At 40.1% G+C, this 22,291-nt stretch overlaps 1 protein-coding gene across 8 annotated transcripts in view; it reads left to right on the top strand.

Moving 5' to 3' along the window:
* LACE1 (lactation elevated 1) overlaps positions 1-22,291 on the top strand; it is a 201,090-nt gene that overhangs the window by 19,893 nt on the left and 158,906 nt on the right. For all 8 annotated transcript variants that reach the window (XR_826767.1, XR_826768.1, XR_826770.1 and 5 more), the window contains exon 2: positions 5,045-5,268. Coding sequence is in view for 3 of the 8 variants with exons in the window: in XM_010856641.1 (XP_010854943.1) it covers positions 5,045-5,268 (224 nt within the window). In the remaining 5 variants the exon portion in view is untranslated. The remainder of the gene's footprint in view (positions 1-5,044; positions 5,269-22,291) is intronic.

The raw sequence follows: 22,291 nt of genomic DNA, 5'->3' as shown, positions 1-22,291 counted from the left end.
TTGTCAGTATCCACAAAATAATTTGCCAGAATTTTAATTGAGATTCCGTTGAATCTGTAGATCAAGTTGGGAAGAACTGACATTTTGACAATATTTAGTCTATCTGTGAGCATAGAATATTTCTCCATTTTTAAGTTCTTTGATTTTGTTCATCAGCGTTCTGTCATTTTCTGCATATAGATCTTTTACATATTTTGTTAGATTTACACCTTAGTATTTCATTTTTGGGAGTGCTAATGTAAGTGGTATTTAAAAAAATATTTATTAATTCAGCTGTGCTGGTCTTAGTTGTGGCACACAAGATCTTTGATCTTACATTGGGACATGTGGGAATCTTTAGCTGTGGCATGGGGGATCTAGTTCCATGACCAGGCATTGAACCTGGGCTCCCTCTATTGGGAGTGGAGAATCTTAGCCACTGGACCACCAGGGAAGTCCTTAAATGCTATTGTTTTTAATTTTACATTCCACTGTTCACTGCAGGCATATATGAAAGTGATTGTCTTTTGTATATTAACCTTGCATCTTATAACCTTACTGGAATTGCTTGTTAGTCCTAGGAGTCTTATTTTGTTGTTTCTTTTGTATTTTCTATATAGACAATCATGTCATTTGGGAACAGAACATTTTATTTCTTCCTTTCCAATCTGCATGCCTTTTATTTCCTCTTCTTGTCTTACGGCATTATTTAATGCTGTGTTGATATGGAGTGAAGAGAGGGGACATCCTTTACTTGTTCTTGATCTTAGTGGGAAACTTCTAGGCTATTACTCTTAAGTATATTTTTAGCTATAGGGTTTTTGTGAATATTCTTTATCAAGATAAGGAAGTTCCTTCTTTTCTTAGTTTACTGTGAGTTCTTATCATGAATGGGTGTTAGTTTTTGTCAAATGCTTTTTCTGTGTTTATTGATTCCTTGAACCTCAGAATGAGAACACCATATGTGTTGGGGATCCCCTTAAGACTACCCTCTGGGGATTTACTAAAAGACTCAGAGGACTCAGCATATAGTTAGACTCAAGGCTACCATTTATTATAGTGAAAGGATACAAAGCACAATCAGCAAAGGGAAAAGGCATGTGGGGGAAAGTTTGGGAAAAAATTAGAAGCATATAAGCATCTTCTCTCAGTGGAGTCAAACAGAACATGCTTAATACCTCTAGCAACTTTGACAACAGGGGTGAAATGTCTATTAGGAAGATTCATTAGAGACTCGAGGCCTAGGGTCGAGTGGTGGTTATGGACGTGCCCTCTGCCTGTCCATGCGTGCGTTCTTAGCTGCTTCAGTCATGTCTGACTCTGCAGCCCTATGGACTGTAGCCCGCCAGGCTCCTCTTGCCATGGGTAAGAATACTGGAGTGGGTTGCCATGGTCTCCGTCAGGGGATCCTCCCTACCCAGGGATTAAACCTGCATCCCTTATACCTCCTGCATTGGCAGGTGGGTTCTTTACTACTAGTGTCACCTGGGAAGCCCACCCTCTGCCTAGCCTGTGCGAAAATTCCAGACTTGTAGAAGGAAACTCGGTGTTCAGCATAAACCATATTGCTTATATATAATACAAGCGTTTAGGCACAGTGAGTCACTCGTACTATTTCTGGATTGATGGGGAACCCTGTGGGAATTCAAGCTCCAGTCAAGGTCCCACTTTTGCAAGCAGGCATTTCTAAGCTCTGCAGTCTGAGGCCTGCTGTGTTAACGCTTTTCTGTGCACTGTTCTCACTTAATGTGATCCTATAAGGTGGGGAAGAGGCCTTAGGGGCTCCTTTGGAAATGAAGGGATATGGGTGTGAGAATGAGGGAGATGTGGAGAGGATGGGACTTTGTTACCCCTTTCTTCTTTTCTGTTAAGTAAATTTAGGATCCGATGGAAGGTTTTGTATATAAAAAAGGTGCTGCTGTTAAAATTACATTTGAAAATCACTCCTTTAAACAATGAGATGAATTTTAAGCCAAATATTGGTAAAATCACATTTGGATTTTAGTAGGATCATTTCTGTTGTTGATGGGAGATATTTTTTTAAGAGATTGTGGTCAAGATAAATTTGAGGTTGGAGATGATCAGAGGCGGGGAGATCAAGACAGAGATAATTAAGAGCATCGGCTGGAGTGGTTATATGAAGAAGGAGGAGGAAATGGATTAGAGAGACTTTAGGATGTAAAATTGGGTAGAGAGCTTCTCTGATGGCTCAGACGGTAAAGAGTCTGCCTGCAATGTGAGAGACTTGGGTTTGATCCCCGGGTTGGGAAGATCCCCTGGAGAAGGAAATGGCAACCCACTCCAGTATTCTTGCCTGGAAAATCCCATGGACAGAGGAGCCTGGTGGGCTACAGTCCATGGAGTTGCAGAGTCAGATACAACTGAGCGACTAACATACACACAGAAAATTGGGTAGCATTGATGATTGATTGGCTGAGGATCTGGTTGCGGTCTGGGGAGGGGGTTTGGGGTTGGAGAAGGAAATTAGCATTATCTTAGGTATTTTACTTAGTTGATTCCAGGGAGTGGAAAAGAGCATTTTCCCTGGTTGTGAGGGTCTCATAATCCTCCAACACTGCTGGGTATCCAGTAGTGGATACCGACACTATCTACCTGAAGGTAGTAGCATCAGCTCCCACGTGTTAAAGGGCCAATCCTATAAAAATGGTGCCACTTCAGAGGCCAGCTGCAACTGTGCTGCCCTGCTTCCCACCCTTCTGCGTGGCTGAATTCAAATTCAGGGGGTTGATAATTAGCTAAGTTTGATAATTTTCTAGTAATGGTCATAGACCTCAGAAACAAACACTTTAAATATGTTTATCAGTTTGTTATAAAGGGTATGTACAGCTCAGGAACAGGCAAATGGAAGGGGTTCACGGGGCAAGGGATGGAGCTTCCATGCCCTCTCTGAGTACGTCACCTTCCCTTGAGATGTTCACCATCCTGGATGCTCTCCAAATCTTATTGTTCAGGAGTGTTTATAGAGTTTAATCTCCAGCCTCCCTTGCCCTCATAGGTTGGTGGATGGGACTGCCAGCTTTCTAAACACTTAGTCTTTCTGGGAACCAGCCCTGTCCTGAGACTATTTTCAGGACCTTCCCTGAGTTCATTAGCATATGTGTGATGGAAAGAGGCTCATTATGAATAACAAAAGATGCTCTATCACTTAGGAAATTCCAAGGATTTTATGATCTCTGTGCCAGGGACTGTGGACCAACTGCAAGTATGTTTCTTATACCACCCTGGTAAACGTCTCAAATCGCTGGAAACCTCTGCGGAATTCTCAACCTGTGCCTTCAGTTTCAGCATGAACCCAAATCTTGTCCTTGGTCCTACAAGGCCTAGGATCCCAGGAGACCCTTAGTTTGGTTCTCTATTGCAGGCTGTAAGCCCAATGTATTAGTTAGGGTACAATTTAGGCCTCTGTAACAAAGAGACCCCAAAATACACTGCTTGAAAAGCAAGATAGACGTTTATTTTACATAAAAATCCAGGCAGGTGGTCCAGAGCTGGTTTGGCAGCTCAGCATTGTTGGGGAACTTTGCTCTGCTTTGCTCAGCATTCTGTGTGCCTCTCCTTGCCAGGTTGGCTCTTCCAGCTGCAGCCATGGCACTTTCTTTCCAGACAGAGGGAGGGGAGGGAAAGAGAGGAGGGGAATTTGCCCTTTCCCTTTAAGTGCTCCGGAGCAGAGCACACAAATTTCAGCTTACATCCCACTGGTCACGTGGCCATCCTAGCTGCCAGAGACCAGGATATGGAATATTTTACCGGGCTGACTTGTACCCAGCTAAAACCCCTATTTAGAAAGGGAGAACAGTTATTAGGGGATAGCCCTGCCCTATCCTCAATAGTCACAGTATATTTAAGGATTTTTTTTTCCTTTCTTAGAAAAAGATGAAAATAATGTTGTGACTTAATTTTTTTCCTAAATTAAGTAATTTTCATATTATTGAAACAAAGGAAACATGGTATTCAATGAAACAAGAGAAACTCTGGCAAAATACCCTTGCAAAATCTTTGCCTAAAAATGTACCAGCTTGAACCTGCCCCAAATAAGGAATGGAGTTATAACCGGACCTTACCACAGATAATCAGTTTTCTTCCTTGAGAAGCTAAAAAAAGGATGAACACACCCTGCTTTGAAACACTCTTCTTGTCTCTCAGCTCTTTGTGTTCAACCTAAAGGTAATGGAAAAAGTGAAGGAATCTTGTAAGCAGAGAACTGAATTCAGCATGGTAATGTCTGAATGCTGTGTTGTTTTGGATAGGGAATAAAGAGGCAATAGAAAACCCTTTGTGACTAGTCTCTAAGTCTCTGCCTTGGTGTTAAAGAACCAGATTTAGGCCTAATGCAAAGAAAGGTACCACCTCTGCTGTGGGGAAGGATGCGATGAACCTTGGTAGCATTCAATGGAGTGGAGGTAAAGCTGTCACTGTAGAGGGGGTTAGGCTTCTTAGAGGGCTTCCCTGGTGATTTAGACAGTAAAGAATCCACCTGCAATGCGGGAGACTTGGGTTCGATCCCTGGGTTGGGACGATCTCCTGAAGGAGGGCATGGCAACCCACTCCAGTATTCTTGCCTGGAGAATCCCATGGACAGAGGAGCCTACAGCCCCTGGGGTCACAAAGAGTAGAACATGACCGAGTAACTAAACACACACACAAAGGCTTCCTAGAAGAGGGGTTATATTGATAGGTTATGAGTTTGGGGTTTATTAAATTGAGTCAATCATTTATATATTTATTGTACAAAATGTGTATGTTTTTGAAAAAGTTATTTATCTGGCTGCTCTGAGTCTTAGTTGTAGCATGTGAGATCTAGTTCCCTAACCAGGGATCCAACCAGATCCCCTGCTTTGGGAACACAGAGTCTGAATCACTGGACCACCGGAGAAGTCCCCAAAATGTGTTTTATATTATGGTTTTCATCAAAATGATTTTTACAACAGCTGCTCAAATATGTACAATTGTAATTGGTTAAAAGTTTTAAGAAACAGTATTGAGCACTATGAAATACCTTCATTTCAGAAAGTCTTAAATCTTATATATATGTATTTGTTTATAGCCTATTCAGTTCAGCCCCCTGAGAGTATGTCTCCAACTGCTGCTACAGAGGCTTATTCAAAAGCTTTAGCTGTTTGCCATGGACCATTGGACCACTATGACTTTCTGATCAAAGCTCGTGAGCTAAAGGATGATGAACATCAAAGAAGAGTCATACAATGTCTGCAGAAACTGCATGAGGACCTTAAAGGATACAGGATAGAGGAAGAAGGCCTTTTTTCTAAGGTAAGATTTGTGTCATGTTAAAGATGGAACAGTTAAAAGTGTGAGCATTTTAAAAATGGATTAAATGCAGCTGGGTACACTCATGAAAGAGCTTGAAAATTTGCTTCCAGTTCCTTTAAACAAGCTCTGTTGGATCCCCATTTCTGACCTCTTGATGTTCTATAGCTTTCTTTTACCTTCAAGGGGATTCAAATAGCTTCATACTGAGGTAGTAAAAAGAATACCTAAATACCAGTTACAGTGAAAACTTGTATGCAATTCAAAGCTTCCCCCTCGCTTTAGCTCAGGCCTGGCCTGGGATCAGTAGCAGAGAAGAGGGAGTGACTTGTTCTTTTTTCTCTCCCCTTTTCCTCTCTCTGCCAGCTTGGCTTCCCTAGGGTCAGAATGCGGGGGATAGACGATTAGAGTGAAACAGCAGTCTTGAGTGGCCAGTTAAGGGCCATTTGTGTGGTAGATACTGACATGCTAGCTCTCTGTGAGGAGCATTGTGTGCGTTCTTCAGGACTCCCATGAGGACCTCCCCACTGCGTCACTGTGACCAACCTCTTACGACTCTAAGGAACAAACATCTCACAGCTTGGCCCTGTGGTGCGGGGATGGCCTTGCCCTTGCACTTAGCTTTCTTCAGTGGGGTCCTTTCAGGACAGCTCTAGCCAGGTCGCCTTTGTGGTGTCTACTGAGACCACCCCAAGTAACACATCTCCTTTCTCCAAACCCTACTGTGTGGGCAGCTTCAGTCTCCTGCCCTTGGACTTCTGCAGATTTAAGAAGCAAACACCAGCATCTGTTCTGTGTGCCCCTGTACTCCTGGGGACACATACGTGTCAGGTTCTTCTGTGAACTCTTTCACACCCTACTTGGGTAGCTGTCTGCAGATTTTCTCAATGAAGTGAGTATCCAACTGGGGAGAGGATGCCCATTTTGCCTTAATTCTAACCTGTTTGGATGTTTCTCTTGGGGACCCCTTGCACTTGACATGAGGTTGGTTCATCCAGGGGAAATGCCACAGGATTCTTTACCCAGCTAACAATTTTCTACCTTGATTACTTTGGTTGTGCGGCTGTTTTTTGATTCCCCCCTGCCTCTGTTTAAGGAATTCTTGCATATATACAACTAGTGCCTCTCTGTAGTGTATAGGGGCACCTGTTTCTCATGTCCTCAGCTTTGAGGTTTAGCTGAAATTCTGAAACAAAAGGAAAAACTCCCATTCCTTGTCCTGCTATAGAAGCTCTGTTATCAGTGGTGTCATCCTTAAATTATGAGGGATATTATGGTTCAACCTAAGAAACTAGTTTTCCTTTAATCAACGGACCAAACTACGTATCCCCCTTAACACAAATATCCTCTTATTATAAGATCTTTATAAGAAAGGTACTGTATAACAATATAACAATAACAATATAACTATAACAATAGTACTTTGTTTATAAGTTCTACTGAAAGTAATTTTACTTTTTAAAAAGCACTTGAGAATGTAACAAAATGGTTTTATTTTTATGTAAGGAAAAGTACTGCATTGTATTAACATGTTTTGGTTAAAAACAATAAAGTATTACTTATTTAGGCTTGAGAAAGAAATGGAGATGTGGAATAAGATTAAAAAAGAAAATAGCAACAAAGGGCATCTCCATCACTCAGCCAGGCCTCACAGAGCAGGCACCAGCATTTGGCACCATTCTCAGATGGCGCAGTGGTAAAAAATCCACCTGCCAATGCAGAAGATGCAAGAGACACGGGTTCAGTCCCTGGGTTGGGAAGATTCCCTTGAGGAGGGAATGGCAACCCACTCCAATTTTCTTTCCTGGAGAATTCCTTGGATAGAGGAGCCTGGCAGGCTACAGTCCATGGGGTTGCAAAGAATCGGACACGACTGAACAACTGAGCACAGTGGCTCTGAAATCTCTGATGACTTGTAGGAAGTGGTCCCTGTGGATGCTCCAGTGCCCTGCCATTCATAAAGAGTGATCTATTTACTCTTTGCTCCTTTTCCCCATTCTCTTTCCCGCTCTGTTCATCCTACCAGCTTCTCATTTCTTTTCCTGTATCTGTGGTTTAAGTTCCTGAGGAAGAATCTGAGAGGCCACCCAAACCCTTCATCCCTGTTGGGGCAGAAGTTTTGCACCAGTTTTCCAGGGGCTGCTAGTCAACACAAAGATTGGCTCTCTGTATAAGGTGCTATCCAGTGCTCCCGAGAGCAGGGCAGTTTCCCTCAGAAGTGGACTGTGAGGCTGGGTGCCAGGGTGTGTTGGCTAGTCCAGCACAATGGTTATGGGAAATAATGATGAATTATCCCTTTTGATGGCCAACGTTTTCTCTTTCTCTTGTGTTCCCAAAAGTTTATGGGTGAATCAAGAAGTAAGAAGTTTGGAAAACAGATTGCTTAATTACTGCATACTTAATTATAGTTTGCGTTACAGGAGGTCTTCCAAATAAAATGACAACTTTGTTATATGTCCTAGCCAGTAGACAAGACGTTTTACTTACCAGATTTTTGTTGTTATCTGAAAGTTAAAATTTCTCTCATGACTTTTGTATCTCATTCCACCTTTGATATATGAATTGGCTATACTGAATCTGCCTCTAAATAGACAGCTATTTAGCAGTAATTAAATGCAATACTTTACTATCTAGAGGCCCTTGTTTTATTGTGTAATTCTTACGTAAGGAGGAAATTTGACAAATCAGGTAGTTTCTAATGTGTCTAGTGAAAGCTTATATTTGTTAATCCCAATGCATATGTGAATGAATATTTAGTAGATTGATCAACATCTTTTTTATTTGTCCTGTCATTTCTTAATCCCACAAAATATTTAGCATTGCAGAAGACCCAAATAACAAATTTAGTCTGAATAAAACATGTAAAACTTCAGTTTTGGAGATTATAAAGATGCCACAAGACTATTTCTCCTAAAAATACTGACATGCCAATTATCAGAGAAGGAAAATTTAAGCTGTTAGATTTTTCCAGCAATAGAACTTTGTTAGTAGTTTAGAATCCCTTTTTAAAAAAAATAATGTTATTTATGTCTGTGCTGCATCTTTGTTGCTGTGTGGGCTGTTCTCTGCTTGCTGTGGGGTGGGGCTCCTCTCCAGTTGCAGTGTGTAGCTTCTCATTGTGGTGGCTTCTCTTGTTGCAGAGCGTAGGCTCTAGGGCATGTGGGCTCCGGTAGTTATGGCACGTGGCCTCAGGGCTCAGTAGTTGCAGTTCCTGGGCTCTAGGACACAGGCTCAAGGGTCACAGTTTACGGTCTTAGTTTTTGCAGGATGTGGGATCTTTCTGGACCGGCATCAAACCCATGTCTCCTGCATTGGCAATCTGATTCTTTACCACTGAGCCACCAGGGAAGCCCAGTATGTAGATTTTTTGATTTTCATAAATAGGGTTTACAATTTCATGGACATTTGATTCTTCCCTCAGCTTTACTGAGATATTATTGACAGATAATATATCTAAGTTTAAATTGTGCAGTGTGATGATTCATACCTGAATACATTGCTAAATGATTCCATAATAAAATTAGTTAACCCTTATATCCCCTGACATTGGAGAACGCAGTGGCACCCCACTGCAGTACTCTTGCCTGGAAAATCCCATGAACGGAGGAGCCTGGGTGGGCTGCAGTCCATGGGGTTGCTAAGAGTCGGACATGACTGAGCGACTTCACTTTCACTTTTCACTTTCATGCATTGGAGAAGGAAATGGCAACCCACTCTGGTGTTCTTGCCTGGAGAGTCCCAGGGACGGGGGAGCCTGGTGGGCTACTGTCTATGGGGTCACACAGAATCGGACACGACTGAAGTGACATAGCAGCAGCAGCAGCGTATCCCCTGATATAATTACTATTTCTCTTTGTGGTGAAAACATTTAAGATCTACTCTTCTGACAACTTTCAAATATTAATATGCTACTGTATTATTAATTATAGTCACCACGCTGCACATTAGATCTTATAGTTGGGAGGTTGTACCCTTTGACCAATATTTCACCATTTCCCTTGCCCCACAGCTCTTGATAACCACCATCCTATGAGTTATGCTCTTATAAAATTATGCCTGTAAGTGAGAACATACAGGATGGTCTTTGTCTGACTGAATTTCAGTTAGCATATATGCAGATTTGATTTTGTTTTTGGTACAGATGTTTAAATATTCACTCTGGTGGACTTAAAACAAATTGTACTCCTAAGAACCGTTCTGTAAGGACAAGCCATAATATTAAAATAAAATGCACATTCTTCGCAAAATGCTGGAGTTATTTATCAGTGAGGAGAATTGGTGGCAGACTATTAGGCTGCTTTCACCTACCTATGTAACAATGTTTTCTCTAGTAAAAATTCGAAAAAGTTATGAGCAGATGACCATGCTATATGAACAACAAACTAGGAAGAATGAGCATTTATGAACACTTTACTTTTGTTATCAAATAAAACTTACAACCAGGTTAATCTGACACATTTAATGTATGCATAATTGTTATTGTGCTGTGAGGTAATTAGGCATAAATGGTAAGTAGTTCATGTAAATCACTATAATTAGTATTACTTTTACACAGCCAAATCAAGCATTTCTAGAGTCATGGAGGGAAAGAATTAAACAGAGTGTGGAGCTGCTCTGAAAATCTCTGTTTCCATTAATCAGGGGTATATAGGCAGCCAGGTTTTTTCATCTCTGGGGAGGAGACACCATAGCCAAAGAGACCTGGGAACTGGGAAGGGGAGCAGGGGTCAGAATTCCTTTTCCTTTTCTCCTGCTCTCCACAAAATAATTTTGTTTTTCTCTAATGAGAAATTATTATTTCAGACTTCCTTTTACAACCTATTATGGTCTTTAATTTGGATACCTCTCCTCACTCTCCTAAGAACAATGCATGTAGCAGGTAGAAATGACCTGCGCTGCCTTGAATTCAGCTGGTGTAAGGTCTTGGTGCTTTCTCTGATCTGGCTCCTCACACCTGGGAGCCGTGAGCTAGATACCTGGAATGCTATGCTGTGGACTTTTCTTTCGGGAGATGCAGGAGACCCATTGTCTGGCTCCCTTCAGTTATTTATCCAAGACTAGCCAGTTTGCTGGTTTTTCCTCAGTTCCTCCCTTCTCTCCTCCAGCTAAGGAAGTGAGCCCTTACTCTCTCTGTTCCTTTTCTTAAAACTGACATTTCCTATAGGTGAAGTAGGTTGAGCAGTGGGATTTAGGTAAAGCTTCCCTGTTATCTGGTGATTTAGCCTTTAGAACATAATAAGCAGCATTGACTTTGGAATAGATATCTATCACTACAGCTTTATTAAAGACTGGAAATATTTTTAAATGTATATTTTTTTTGTATCAAATTTTTATGAAAGCCAAAGCAAAAGATTATGTCCTAACCCAATGACAGCTCTATCTGTAAGGAAACAAGATTGGGAGTCAAACTGCATTGTTTTTTGGGAACTTAACACATGCCAAAGACTCATTTATGTCTGAAATTTGAGAAAGAGAATATAATGGGCCTGCTTCCATCTCCAGAATAATTAACAAATGTATTCAATTACATTTTAAATTTTGTCATGGTTCCAGAGGTAAAATTATGCTGTCAGTGTAGATGAGAATGTCTATTTTTGTTTTTTTCTTCCAGTTTTATTGAGATATATTTGATATATGGCACTATATAACTAAGGTGTAGGCCATACTGATTTGACTTACATGCACGTGTGGGTGCTAAATTGTTTCAGTCAAGTCAGACTCTGCGACCCTATGGACTGTAGCCTGCCAGGCTCCTCTGTCAGTGGGATCCTCCAGACAAGGATTCTGGAGTGGGTTGCCATTTCCTCCTCCAGGGGATCTTCCCAACCCAGGCATCAAACCTGCGTCTCTTGTGTCTCCTGCATTGGCAGGTGGGTTCTTCACTGCTAGCACCACCTGACTTACATGCATGGTGGAATGATTACCATTCAAGTCCAGTGAACATCCATCATCTCATGTAGATACAAAATAAAACAAAGAAAAAAATTTTGTGTGTGTGATAAGAACTCTCAGGATTCACTCTCCAAACAACTTTCACATATAACATGTGTCAGTATTAATTATATTAATCATGTTGTACATTATATCCCTGTTATTTATGTTATAACTAGAAGTTTGTACTTTGGGACTGCCTTCATCCATTTCTCCCCCACACCCCCTCACTAGATGAGAATATCTTTTATAAATTCTTTAAAGTAAATTGAAAGAAAAGGGGAATAACCTTAATGTCTTAAGATAGGAACTTTTTTGTCATTGTCAGCCAAAACTGACTGCTTTGGTTATGGCAGCAGAATTATGTAGGCCATAAAGAGGCATTAGAACCATGGGATCTACGTTGAGATTTTGGTCAGGTCTTTAGATCAGGGGCTGGTGAATATTTTCTGTAAAGGACCATGTAGGAAATCTTTTGGGTTTTAGGGGCCATATGATCTCTGTTACAGCTCTTCAGTTCTGCCATTGTAGTCAAAGTAGCCATGGACAATGCATAAATAAATGTATTTTGATAAATATTTATTTATAAAAACAGATGTCGGGCTGGATTTAGCCCACAGGCCATAACTTGCTGCCCCTGCTATAGATGGATGACTGCTTCCTGACTAGATTTGAGGGTGGTGGGAGACCGTTAATAGTGTTCAAAGTTCTACCAGAAATGTACTTAGTCTAGGTTTCTAGTCTAATTTTCTGTTACTTTCCTATATATATATATCTGCCTCTAGTCAACAGAACTATTCACTGATCACTTATTATATAGACATACAGACAAGTGGAACAAAATAGAATACATGGAGACCTGATACACCATTGAGTTGGCACTGAAAATCAGTGGAAAAAGATGGTCTAGTCAGCCAACAGGGATGACACAATTGATTATCTTTGTGAAAAGTAAAATTAGATATCTACCTTTCTGAACATAAACATAAATTCCACAGAATCAGTGTCCTAAACTTAAAGGGAAACTTTAAAACTTCTTGAATAAAATATAGAGGATTTATCTTTGTGACCGTGAGGAGAGAAAGACCTGCTTATACAAGATATGAAAGCTTAAATTATAAAGGTAAGTTGGATACATTTGATCCAACTAAAATTTAAAACTTATAGTCAACAAAAAGCTCTCTAGAAAGGTTAAAAGGAAGACCACAGACTGGGAGAAAATATTTACATCAAAAATAATTGACTTAGGGAGGTGGGAGCGAGGTTCGAAAGAAAGCTGACATATGTATACCTGTGGCTTATTTGTGTTGACATATGGCAAGAAACCAACACAATGTTGTAAAGCAATTATCCTCCAATTAAAAATAAAAAAAAAAATTGACTATAGATTGCTATCTAGAATATATATAAAGAACTCCTACCAAAAAGAAAAAAAAATCAAGCTGGTAGAAAAATGGTCAAAGAAGAGTCTGTTTTGGGGGAATAAGTAGTAGATACCACAAAAAGATAAGTAAATCAGAACATATTTTTAAAATGAAATGTTCACTCTGAGGAAGAAGGGTACAAAACGGGGGGGGGGGCATCAACTGTATCTAATTTTTTTTAAATTTTGGAATAAATATGTCAAAATATAAAGATTTGATAATTAGATTAGATTGAAAGCTAAGTAACCAGGTGGTCAATATTTTCTCCAATTTAGCCTATTTATAATATTCCATAAATGTATCTTTAAGTGTAATTGCGAGATATTTCAACAGGTTAGTTGATTTTAAGAAATAATTTTAAGGAAATTATAACTTTCCCTGATAATATACTTCTACTGGTTCAGCATTTGCTTCTTACAAATAGACTGAGGAAGGGGTATTATGAGCTCAGAAAGTACTCAGCAAAGCATAGGAAATATCTTCGTAAAAGGTTTTTGGCTGAGTGAAAACCTCTATTTGGAAATGAGAGAACTATAAAGAAAAAGCACCTCTAACCCATGCTATCATCTCCAGTGGAGATGTGCAGATATTAGGACCTGAACACTGAACGTACATTTCAGGCCAAAGTGCCACAGCCATGTGTAGCTTTTTCAGAAGTGTGAAGCATAGCTCCAATGCATCCGTAGTCCCTTCATGGCAATGAAGAACACCACAGAGCTGCCTTCAGTTAACTTTGCCCTGATGAACCACAAGAAGTACCCGTAAGTATTTCTCCCAGAATCATACTGCCACCTGGCCGGGGGTGGCTTGTCAGCAGAGCAGATACAGGTAGCGTTGCCTTTTCCTCCAGTTGCCTCCCATTCAGTTTCCTCTCATTATCCATGCTGTATCAATAATGATATTTATATGAGATAACCTGGTTGGGCCATTCTCCTGCTTAAGGCTTCCCAGTGCCCTCCAGATAAAGTACAAACTCATTAGCACGTTCTACATAGTTCTTGAGAGCCTGCCTGGTCCCTGCCTCTTACCAGCCTCATCCGTCTTTGTTATCAGCTGTCCCCAGCTGTGACAAGCTACTTAAAGATTGTTAGACAAGACAGGGACCTTCTCTTGCCTCTGGGTCTTTGTTGAGGCTGCCTGTCTCTGTATCCTTTTACTTACGGCTCATCTCCCATGGCCTACCTGGTGACCACACGTTCCTTTAGTACATGCCATGTCATGTTTTCTGGATTGCCTAGATCTGCACAACTTAGTTCACTGCCTGATACAAAGTAGGTGCTCGATGTTCAATTCATGACTCTGGAATAAATGAAAAAAAAAAAAAGGAATATTTGAATGAATAACAAAGCAATCACTGAAGAGTCACAAAATACTTTTCTGCTGACTCTGAAGTCAGTTGCCCATGAGCCTATCCTTATGTCTGTGTGAGAGTATTGGTGTTTTTGTGAGTTTTACATTCACTTGCTTCTCTGTGGACATGTTTGTGTTCTCATTTCCTCCATAGTGCCAGTTCTTTGAAAATCCAGGAGAAGCTTGGATGGCTGTTTTAATCCCTCAAATTCAGAACCTCAACTGGGTTCAGACTGGAATATTTTCCACATCTTTCTTTTGATAAACTGCAGGTCAGTTTGAAAATTATACTTATGTCCTAGATGTCCCTCTGAACAAGTGTGGACGTGGAGTAGGTCACACCTAAGCTAGTCCAGAATTTGAATTCAGTCAGGAGTGAGTAAACTGGAAGGATTTGCTGAAGAAATTAGCTCATTTGTCTGACATGTATCAGTTCAGTTCAGTTCAGTCGCTCAGTCGTGTCCAACTCTTTGTGACCCCATGAATCGCAGCACGCCAGGCCTCCCTGTCCATCACCAACTCCCGGAGTTCACTCAGACTCATGTCCATCGAGTCAGTGATGGCATCCAGCCATCTCATCCTCCGTCGTCGTCCCCTTCTCCTCCTGCCCCCAATCCCTCCCAGCATCAGAGTCTTTTCCAATGAGCCTTAGAAACGCTTGTTACTTGAATGCATGCAGCATTAAAAAGTCATTTGCATCTTGCAATTCTGTTGTAATCAGAAATTGAGCCATTGCTTAGGCTAGTTGTTTTAGAGATTTAAACTCACCCCCCACCCTCCTCCCGCTAGTTGTTTCGCTACTTAAAGGCTTAATTATACTAGTAAACTGAACAAATTGGTGTACTTTAGGTTACAAGGGTTCTTTTGCAAATCAGCTGAAGGCATTTAAAAAAAGATTTTCATTTAAAAAGAATTTATGGGTGCTAACATATAGTTCAGTTTTTTAGTTTTTTAATGGTCTTCTTAGAAACCTGAAGTGAAAAAAAAAAAAAAAAGAAACCTGAAGTGATTTACTTTTATCAAACAGTGGTTTATGTTGAGAATGATATAATGCTTGTTTTTAAAAGATGTAATTATGTTCAGCATTCCAGCTGGAATCATTGTTTCTGATTCTGTCATTTTGGGAGATAATAATGGAATGGTGAGGGGTGTGTGGAGAAGCAGGAAAAGTAATATTCCTGCATTTTAAACAAATTGAAAACTCTTTTTATTTTAAAGCACCACCATTATTATCTTAATTGTCCTAATGGAAATTATGCTTGACTAGCAAGTGGACAGTAACCCAGAAAGGTGGAGGACATGCTATTTTAATTTACAGCTTTGATGAGAATCACCTTGGATTATTTTTAATGCTTGAATTTTAATATTATAAGGAACAAAGGATAAAGTTAGAATGATTAAATCAAAATATTTGGAATGATGGACGACAGATGTTTACCTTGCAGAAGTTAAAGGAATAGTTTTGAAAGCAATTGTCTAAAATGCTAATATGTAGATACTTTTGGAATAATTTAAGACTTAATTCAAAAGTAAAAGTAATACAGTAATTAATCACTTTTACAAATTTTGCATTTTGTTTTACCCAACTTTTTATTTTGAAAAATTTCAACAGTACTCTTAAAACCACTTAAAATGGTCAACATTTTGCTGCATTAGGGTTTTTTTCTCTCAGTATTTTCCCTTTAATCATCTGAAAATAAGTTGTAATATTGAAACACTTGACCTCCAAAAACATCATTATGTATCCTAACAAGGACCTTTCCCTGCATAACTATATTACCATTGTCACACCAAGAAACTTTTTTTTATTGGAATATAATTGCTTTATAATATTGTGTTAGTTTCTGCTGTACGAGGAAGTGAATAGACTATATGTATACGTATATTCTCTCCCTCTTGGGCCTCCCTTCCCCTCTACCTCCATTCCTACCCATCTAGGTTCTCACAGAGCACAGAGCTGAACTCCCTATGCTATACAGCAGGTTCTCACTAGCTGTTTATTTTATACATGGTAGTGTATATGTTAATCTTAATCTCCCAGTTCATCCTACCCTTCCCTTCCCCTACCTGTGTTCCACATGTCTGTTCTCTACATCTGTGTCTCTATTCCTGCCCTGGAAATAGTTTCACCTATACCATTTTTCTAGATTCCACATACATGCATTAATATACAACACTTATTTTTCTCTTTTTGACTTACTTCACTCTGTATGACAGACTCTACTTCCATCCACATCTCTACAAACGATCTAGTTTCATTCCTTTTTATGGCTGAGCAATTTTCCACTGTATATATGTACCATATCTTCTTTTTTTTAAAAATTAACTAATTTTATTTTTGGCTGGGCTGGGTTTCATTGCTGCGTGCAGGCTTTCCCTAGTTGCCAGAAATGGGGCCTACTCTCAAGTTGCAGTGCTTGGGCTTCTCATTGTGGTGGCCTCTCGTTGTGGAGCATGGGCTCTAGGGCACTCAGGCTTCTGTAGTTGCAGCTCGTGGGCTTAATTGCTCCCCAGCATGTGGGATCTTCCCAGACTGGGGCTGGAACCTGTGTCCTTTGCATTAGCAGGCAGATTCCTAACCACTGGGCCACCAAGGAAGTCCCTGTACCATATCCTCTTTATCCATTTATCTGTTGCTAGACAGTTAGACATTTAGGTTGTTTCCATGCCCTGGCTATTGTAAATAGTGCTGCAGTGAACATTGAGGTACATGTGTCATTTTGAATTATGCCTAGATTTTCTTAGGGTATATGCCCAGTAGTGGGATTGCTGGGTCATATGGTAGTTCTGTTTTTAGTTTTGTAAGGAACCTCCATACTATTCTCCACAGTGGCTATATCAATTTACATTCCCACCAACAATGCAAGAGAGTTCCCTTTCCTCTACACCCTCTCCAGTATTTACTGTGTGTAGACTTTTTGATGATGGCTATTCTGATGGGTGGTTAGAATGTGGTACCTCATTGTGGTTTTTTTTGAAACACATATTTGGCTGTGCCGGGTCCTGGTTGTCACACTCAGGATCTTTGATCCGTTTTCCTTGTGGCATGCGGGATCTTTAGCTGCAACATGTAGGATCTAGTTCTTCGACCAGGAATTGAACCCAGGCCCTCTGCAGTGGGAGGGGAGGCTTAGCCATTGGACAACCAAGGACGTCCCTCTCATTGTAGTTTTGATTTGAATTTCTCTAATAATGAGCAGTGTTGAGCATCTTTTCATGTGTTTGTTGGCCATCTGTGTATTTTCTTTGGAGAAATGTCTGTTTAGGTCTTCCACCATTTTTTGATTGGATTGTTTGCTTTTTTTTGACATTGAGCTCCATGAGTTGTTTGTATATTTTGGAGATTAATCCCTTCTTGCTTCATTTGCAAATATTTTCTCTTAACGTTGATGCAGTGATATAGGGTCACTCAATTTAGCAAATAAAAATAAAGTCTAGATAAACTTGAATTTCAGATAAATAATGGTTTTTTAGTGTATGTATGTCCCGTGCAACATTATATGATGTCAGTGTGAAACTCAAATTTAACTGGGCATCCAGTATTTTATCTCATAATATAAAGAAATTAATATGGGCTAAATATGAAGCCCATATTTAAATTTCTTCAGTTGTCCCAAATGTTCTTTTAAATATGTGTTTGTATGTGAATCCAGTAATCATGTTTTACATTTGACTTTGTCTAATAAAATTTTGATAGAATAATTATCAGGTATTTACTTTAAAAACATAAACTCATGTTCAAAAGATTCTTTGTGTGAAAGTGGGCTTTCCATGTATATGAAATTAAAAACATAAATTTTTACTAAATTTAGTGATTTGGAGTGTCATCACCAAAATATATAACAACTAGGACCCCAAACACTTGTGACATTAGCACATTTCCTTGTTGGGCGACTGGCAATTTAGTCATATTGTTTAAAAAAATTTTAATAACATTGTTTCTGACAGCTGCTTTTCTTGTTAGCCTCCCTTTTGATTTAGTGTTATAGTGTTCTATTACTTATTATAGTAAGTCTCCTAAACTTGAGATGCTCTCTTGACTCATTACCTGTGAGTTGTTTTTTAGGTTCCACATATGAGTTCATACGTTCTTTCTCCGTCCGATTTATTTCTCTTAGCATAATGCCTTCAGTGTCCATCAGTGTTGTCCCAAATGTCAGAATTCCTTTCTTTTTTAATGGTTGAATAATTTCCATTATGTGTGTGTGTGTAACACTTCGGTTGTTTCCGTTTTTTTGGCCATTGTAAATAATGCTGCAACGAATAGGGAGTTGTAGATATCTCTTTGAGCTCGAGTTTTCATTTGGATAAATATCCAGAAGTGGAATTGCTAAATCGTATGGTAGCGCTATGTTTAATTTTTTGAGGAACCTGCATACTGTTTTCCACAGTGGCTGTACCCATGTACATTCCAGCAGTGCATGAGGTTCCCTTTCTCTACATCCTCAGCAACACTTATTTCAAGCAGGGCTCCTCTGGTTGCAGTGTGAGGGCTTCTCATTGTGGTGGCTTCTCTTATGGGGCATGATCTCTGAGCACATGGGCTTCAGTAACTGTGGCATGTGGGCTCAGGAGCTGTGGCTCCCGGGCTCTAGAGCACAGGCTCAGTAGTTGTCGTGCATGGACTTAGTTGCTCCGAGGCATGTGGAATCTTCCCGACGAGGGATCAAATCCATGTCTCCTATGTTGGCAGGTGGATTCTTTACCACTGAGCCACCAGGGAAGCCCTGAAGATCTTCTTTATCTTGCCCTCCTGCTTATTTTGACTTTGTGTTCAACTTGGCTTATGTCAGAGTAGCAAACTAGCATCACATCTATGCAGCGTACTGCCCAGAAGACAAGAGCTCTTTCACCTAGAGATGAATAACAGAACTCCCCTTGGTTGAAACTTAGTCATAGACTTACCCCTGAAACCTTCATCTGGTTGTGGAGGATAGAGCAGGGAGTAGGACCGTTCTCATCTAAAGGACATGATGGCTGCACAGTTGTATAAGATTGCTGAGAAGAGTCTGAAAGCCCTGAGGAGTACTCCTTCATTTTGTCAACAAATCTATTTCACTGGTTAGTTTACAGTGTCTCTGAACAATTCTCTAGAGCCTTCTTAGCTCCCTTCAAGCTAAACTACGCTTCCCCCATCACTTTCAACAGATGTCTACGTCTTTATAAAGAGAAAACAGAAGGCATTGTGTTGGCCCTCCTTCAGCCTCCTATATGAAGTTGCAATCCCAGAAGTTTGGGTGAATGTGAAGGAATGTGAAAGAAAGTCAGTATCTTAGTATGAGTTTTTTCTGTTTTTAGCTATCCTTCCATATTTATTTTTAATTTTATTCCATTAGGTAGGCGTACAGTGATTCTTTGGAATATATTGAGATTGCTTCTAATTGCTTAGAATATGAACAGTATTTGAAAATGTGCTCCCTGTTCTTGAATGTATTCTTGATTTGTTTGGTAGAGTTTATATAGATATGAAATAGCTTAAGTGTACATTAATGTTCAGATCTTTGAGAAGGGTGTTGCAAAGGGTGTGATGTTTCTTCTTTTGTGGTCCATAGGTTTGGATAGAGGTGGGTATCAGCACATGAAGTTTGCAGTCTTCAGTGTGAGTGAGTGGGCCTTGTGATTAGGCGTGCAGAGGTGGGCAGTGGATGGGAACTCCCCTGTGCTGTGCCCTGAATCCAATAGATAAGGAAGCAGCACAATAGATAAGGTGTAGAGTTGATGTGGCTTACCCAGAGTCATGTAGCTAATAAGCAGCAGAATCAGAATTTGTACCAAGATCTTTTCAGTTCAGCTCTACTACTCTTTCCTTGTGGAGGTAGGTAATAGTTTTCCACTATCTTCCAACATCATCCTTATGCTTACTATCTGCAGAGTCTATAATACAGTATCACTGTATCCCTATCAAAAACCCATTAGAGAAGGTGTCATGATCCTACTTCACAAATTCCCTAAGATATAGTTAACATGACAAATTTTACAGCTGGTCACTTGAGAAACTTATGTTCAGATTTCCAAGTTTTTGTCTAGTGTGAAGTGTGTGTATTTTAGAGGTTGGGCATGTATCAGTGTTCTGGTAGGAAACTGTTCACAGCAGTTCCAAATAAAGACTGAATCAAGAAATGACTTAGAGAGTCATGGGCAGGGCAGTCCTAAGGCAGCAAACAGGGCATGGAGGAGTGAAGGAGTAGCCCGCAGAGAGCTGGAGCTGTGGCACGAGGACCTCATGGCTCTGGAGAGAAGCCTCTCTGCCAGAGACACAGCCTGGAAGCAGGGAGGCAGCGGGGCTTTCTCTCCACCCCCTCCCTCCAGTCTCCTACAAGCAGTGCCTCCCAGAGGCTGAACCCAGCTGGCAGCCAGCTAGCAGCCAGCCAGCAAGGTTTCCCCCTAGGGTAGAGAGCAGGACATCCGAGGCTTGTTGGGGGACGGGAGCATGTGGCACATCCCAGCACCTAGGACCCAGGCCAGGGTGGCGTGCTCTGAGACATAAGAACACATTACAGGAAATTAAAACATTGAGAAAGGGAATTTAATGGACCTGAAAAATAGGGTAAATTGTGAGAAAATGTAAATTAGGAACATGTAAATGATGTGGGTTCCTGTGTAGTTATTTTGAAGAAACTGTGTGAACCCAACTCTCCCTGAATTCACTATGATGAATAAAGAACTTAGAAACTTCTTTAGGACCCATTTTACAGCCTTGTAAATAGCTTTACTGTTCTCCATTCAATCCTCTGACTTTCCCATTAAAATATAGATTTTTAATCCTATAATTTCAATAATTTTTGGAAGACTGAAATTTTATTAGGAAAAAATCAGCTTGCTTCTCCAAGTAAAAATACTTGGTGCATATAATAGAGTTTAGATGGATGATATCTAACATTTATCATTAGGGGACTATCCATTGTGTTTATCAACTTCTTTGGCGTAAAATCTTTCTTTGGAGTAAAATCTGCATCTTAAATAGTATTTATGCTATACTAGATATCTGTGATTTCACATGTTTGAGAATCTTTTCCTTTGGTACTCTATAACCATCTGGTACCTCTTTATCATCTTCTAAATGTTGCCTTAAATATAATATAAATTATGTATGTAATATATAATGTAGTATGATGGTGGTGGTGGTGGTGATGGTTTAGTCGCTAAGTCGTGTCCGACTCTTGCAACCCCACGGACTGTAGCCTGCCAGGCTACTCTGTTCATGGGATTCTCCAGGCAAGAATACTGGAGTGGGTTGCTATTTCCTACTCCAATAATGCAGTATAATATTTGGCAAACTGCTTTTTCAAAAATATATTGACTTTGGGTAAAACAGAAGAGAGGCCCAAGTGAGATATATATGTGTGTGTGTGTGTATATGTGTATATATTTGTATTAACACATATATGCATATATATGTGGGGTTTTTTTTAGCAGTGTTGAGTTCTTGCCATGTCATCTTTCCCCTCCCATCTTTGTTAAATTTTTGCCTTGAATTTCACTGATTCAGCACATGTTGATTATATTCTGACTAGACCCTGGACAATTTCTGCAAATTATGTTCAGTCCAGTTCAGTTCAGTTGCTCAGTTGTGTCCAACTCTTTGCAATACCATGGATTGCAGCATGCCAGGCTTTGCTGTTCATCACCAACTCCCGAAGCTTGCTCAAACTCATGTCCATCAAGTCATTGATGCCATCCAACCATCTCATCCTCTGTCATCCCCTTCTTCTCCTGCCTTTGATCTTTCCCATCATCAGGGTCTTTTCCAATAAGTCAGTTCTTTGCATCAGGTGGCCAAAGTATTGGAGTTTCAGCTTCAGCTGTCCTTCCAGTGACTACTCAGGACTGATTTCCTTTAAGATTGACTGGTTTGATCTTGCAGTCCAAGGAACTCTCAAGAGAGTCTTCTCCAACACCATAGTTCAAAAGCATCAACTGTTCGGTGCTCAGCTTTCTTTATAGTCCAACTCTCACATCCATACATGACTACTAGAGAAACCATAGCTTTGACTAGATGGACCTTTGTTGGCAAAGTAATGTCTCTGCTTTTTAATATGTTGTCTAGGTTGGTCATAGTTTTTCTTCCAAGGAGTAAGCGTCTTTTAATTTCATGGCTGCAGTGACCATCTGCAGTGATTTTTGGAGCCCAAAAAACTAAAGTCTCTCACTGTTTCCATTGTTTTCCCATCTATTTGCCATGAACTGATGGGACCAGATGCCGTGATCTTCATTTTCTAAGTGTTGAGTTTTAAATCAACTTTTTCACTCTTCTCTTTCACTTTCATCAAGAGGCTTTTTAGTTCTTCTTCGCTTTCTGCCATAAGGATGTGTCATCTGCA

This window comes from Bison bison, unplaced genomic scaffold (genome assembly GCF_000754665.1).
Source record: "Bison bison bison isolate TAMUID 2011002044 unplaced genomic scaffold, Bison_UMD1.0 scf7180017864373, whole genome shotgun sequence".
In the NCBI taxonomy this organism is placed as follows: Eukaryota; Metazoa; Chordata; class Mammalia; order Artiodactyla; family Bovidae; genus Bison; species Bison bison.
The sequence above is the reverse complement of the archived record's forward strand: the minus strand, read 5'-3'. Positions and strand labels throughout refer to the sequence as shown.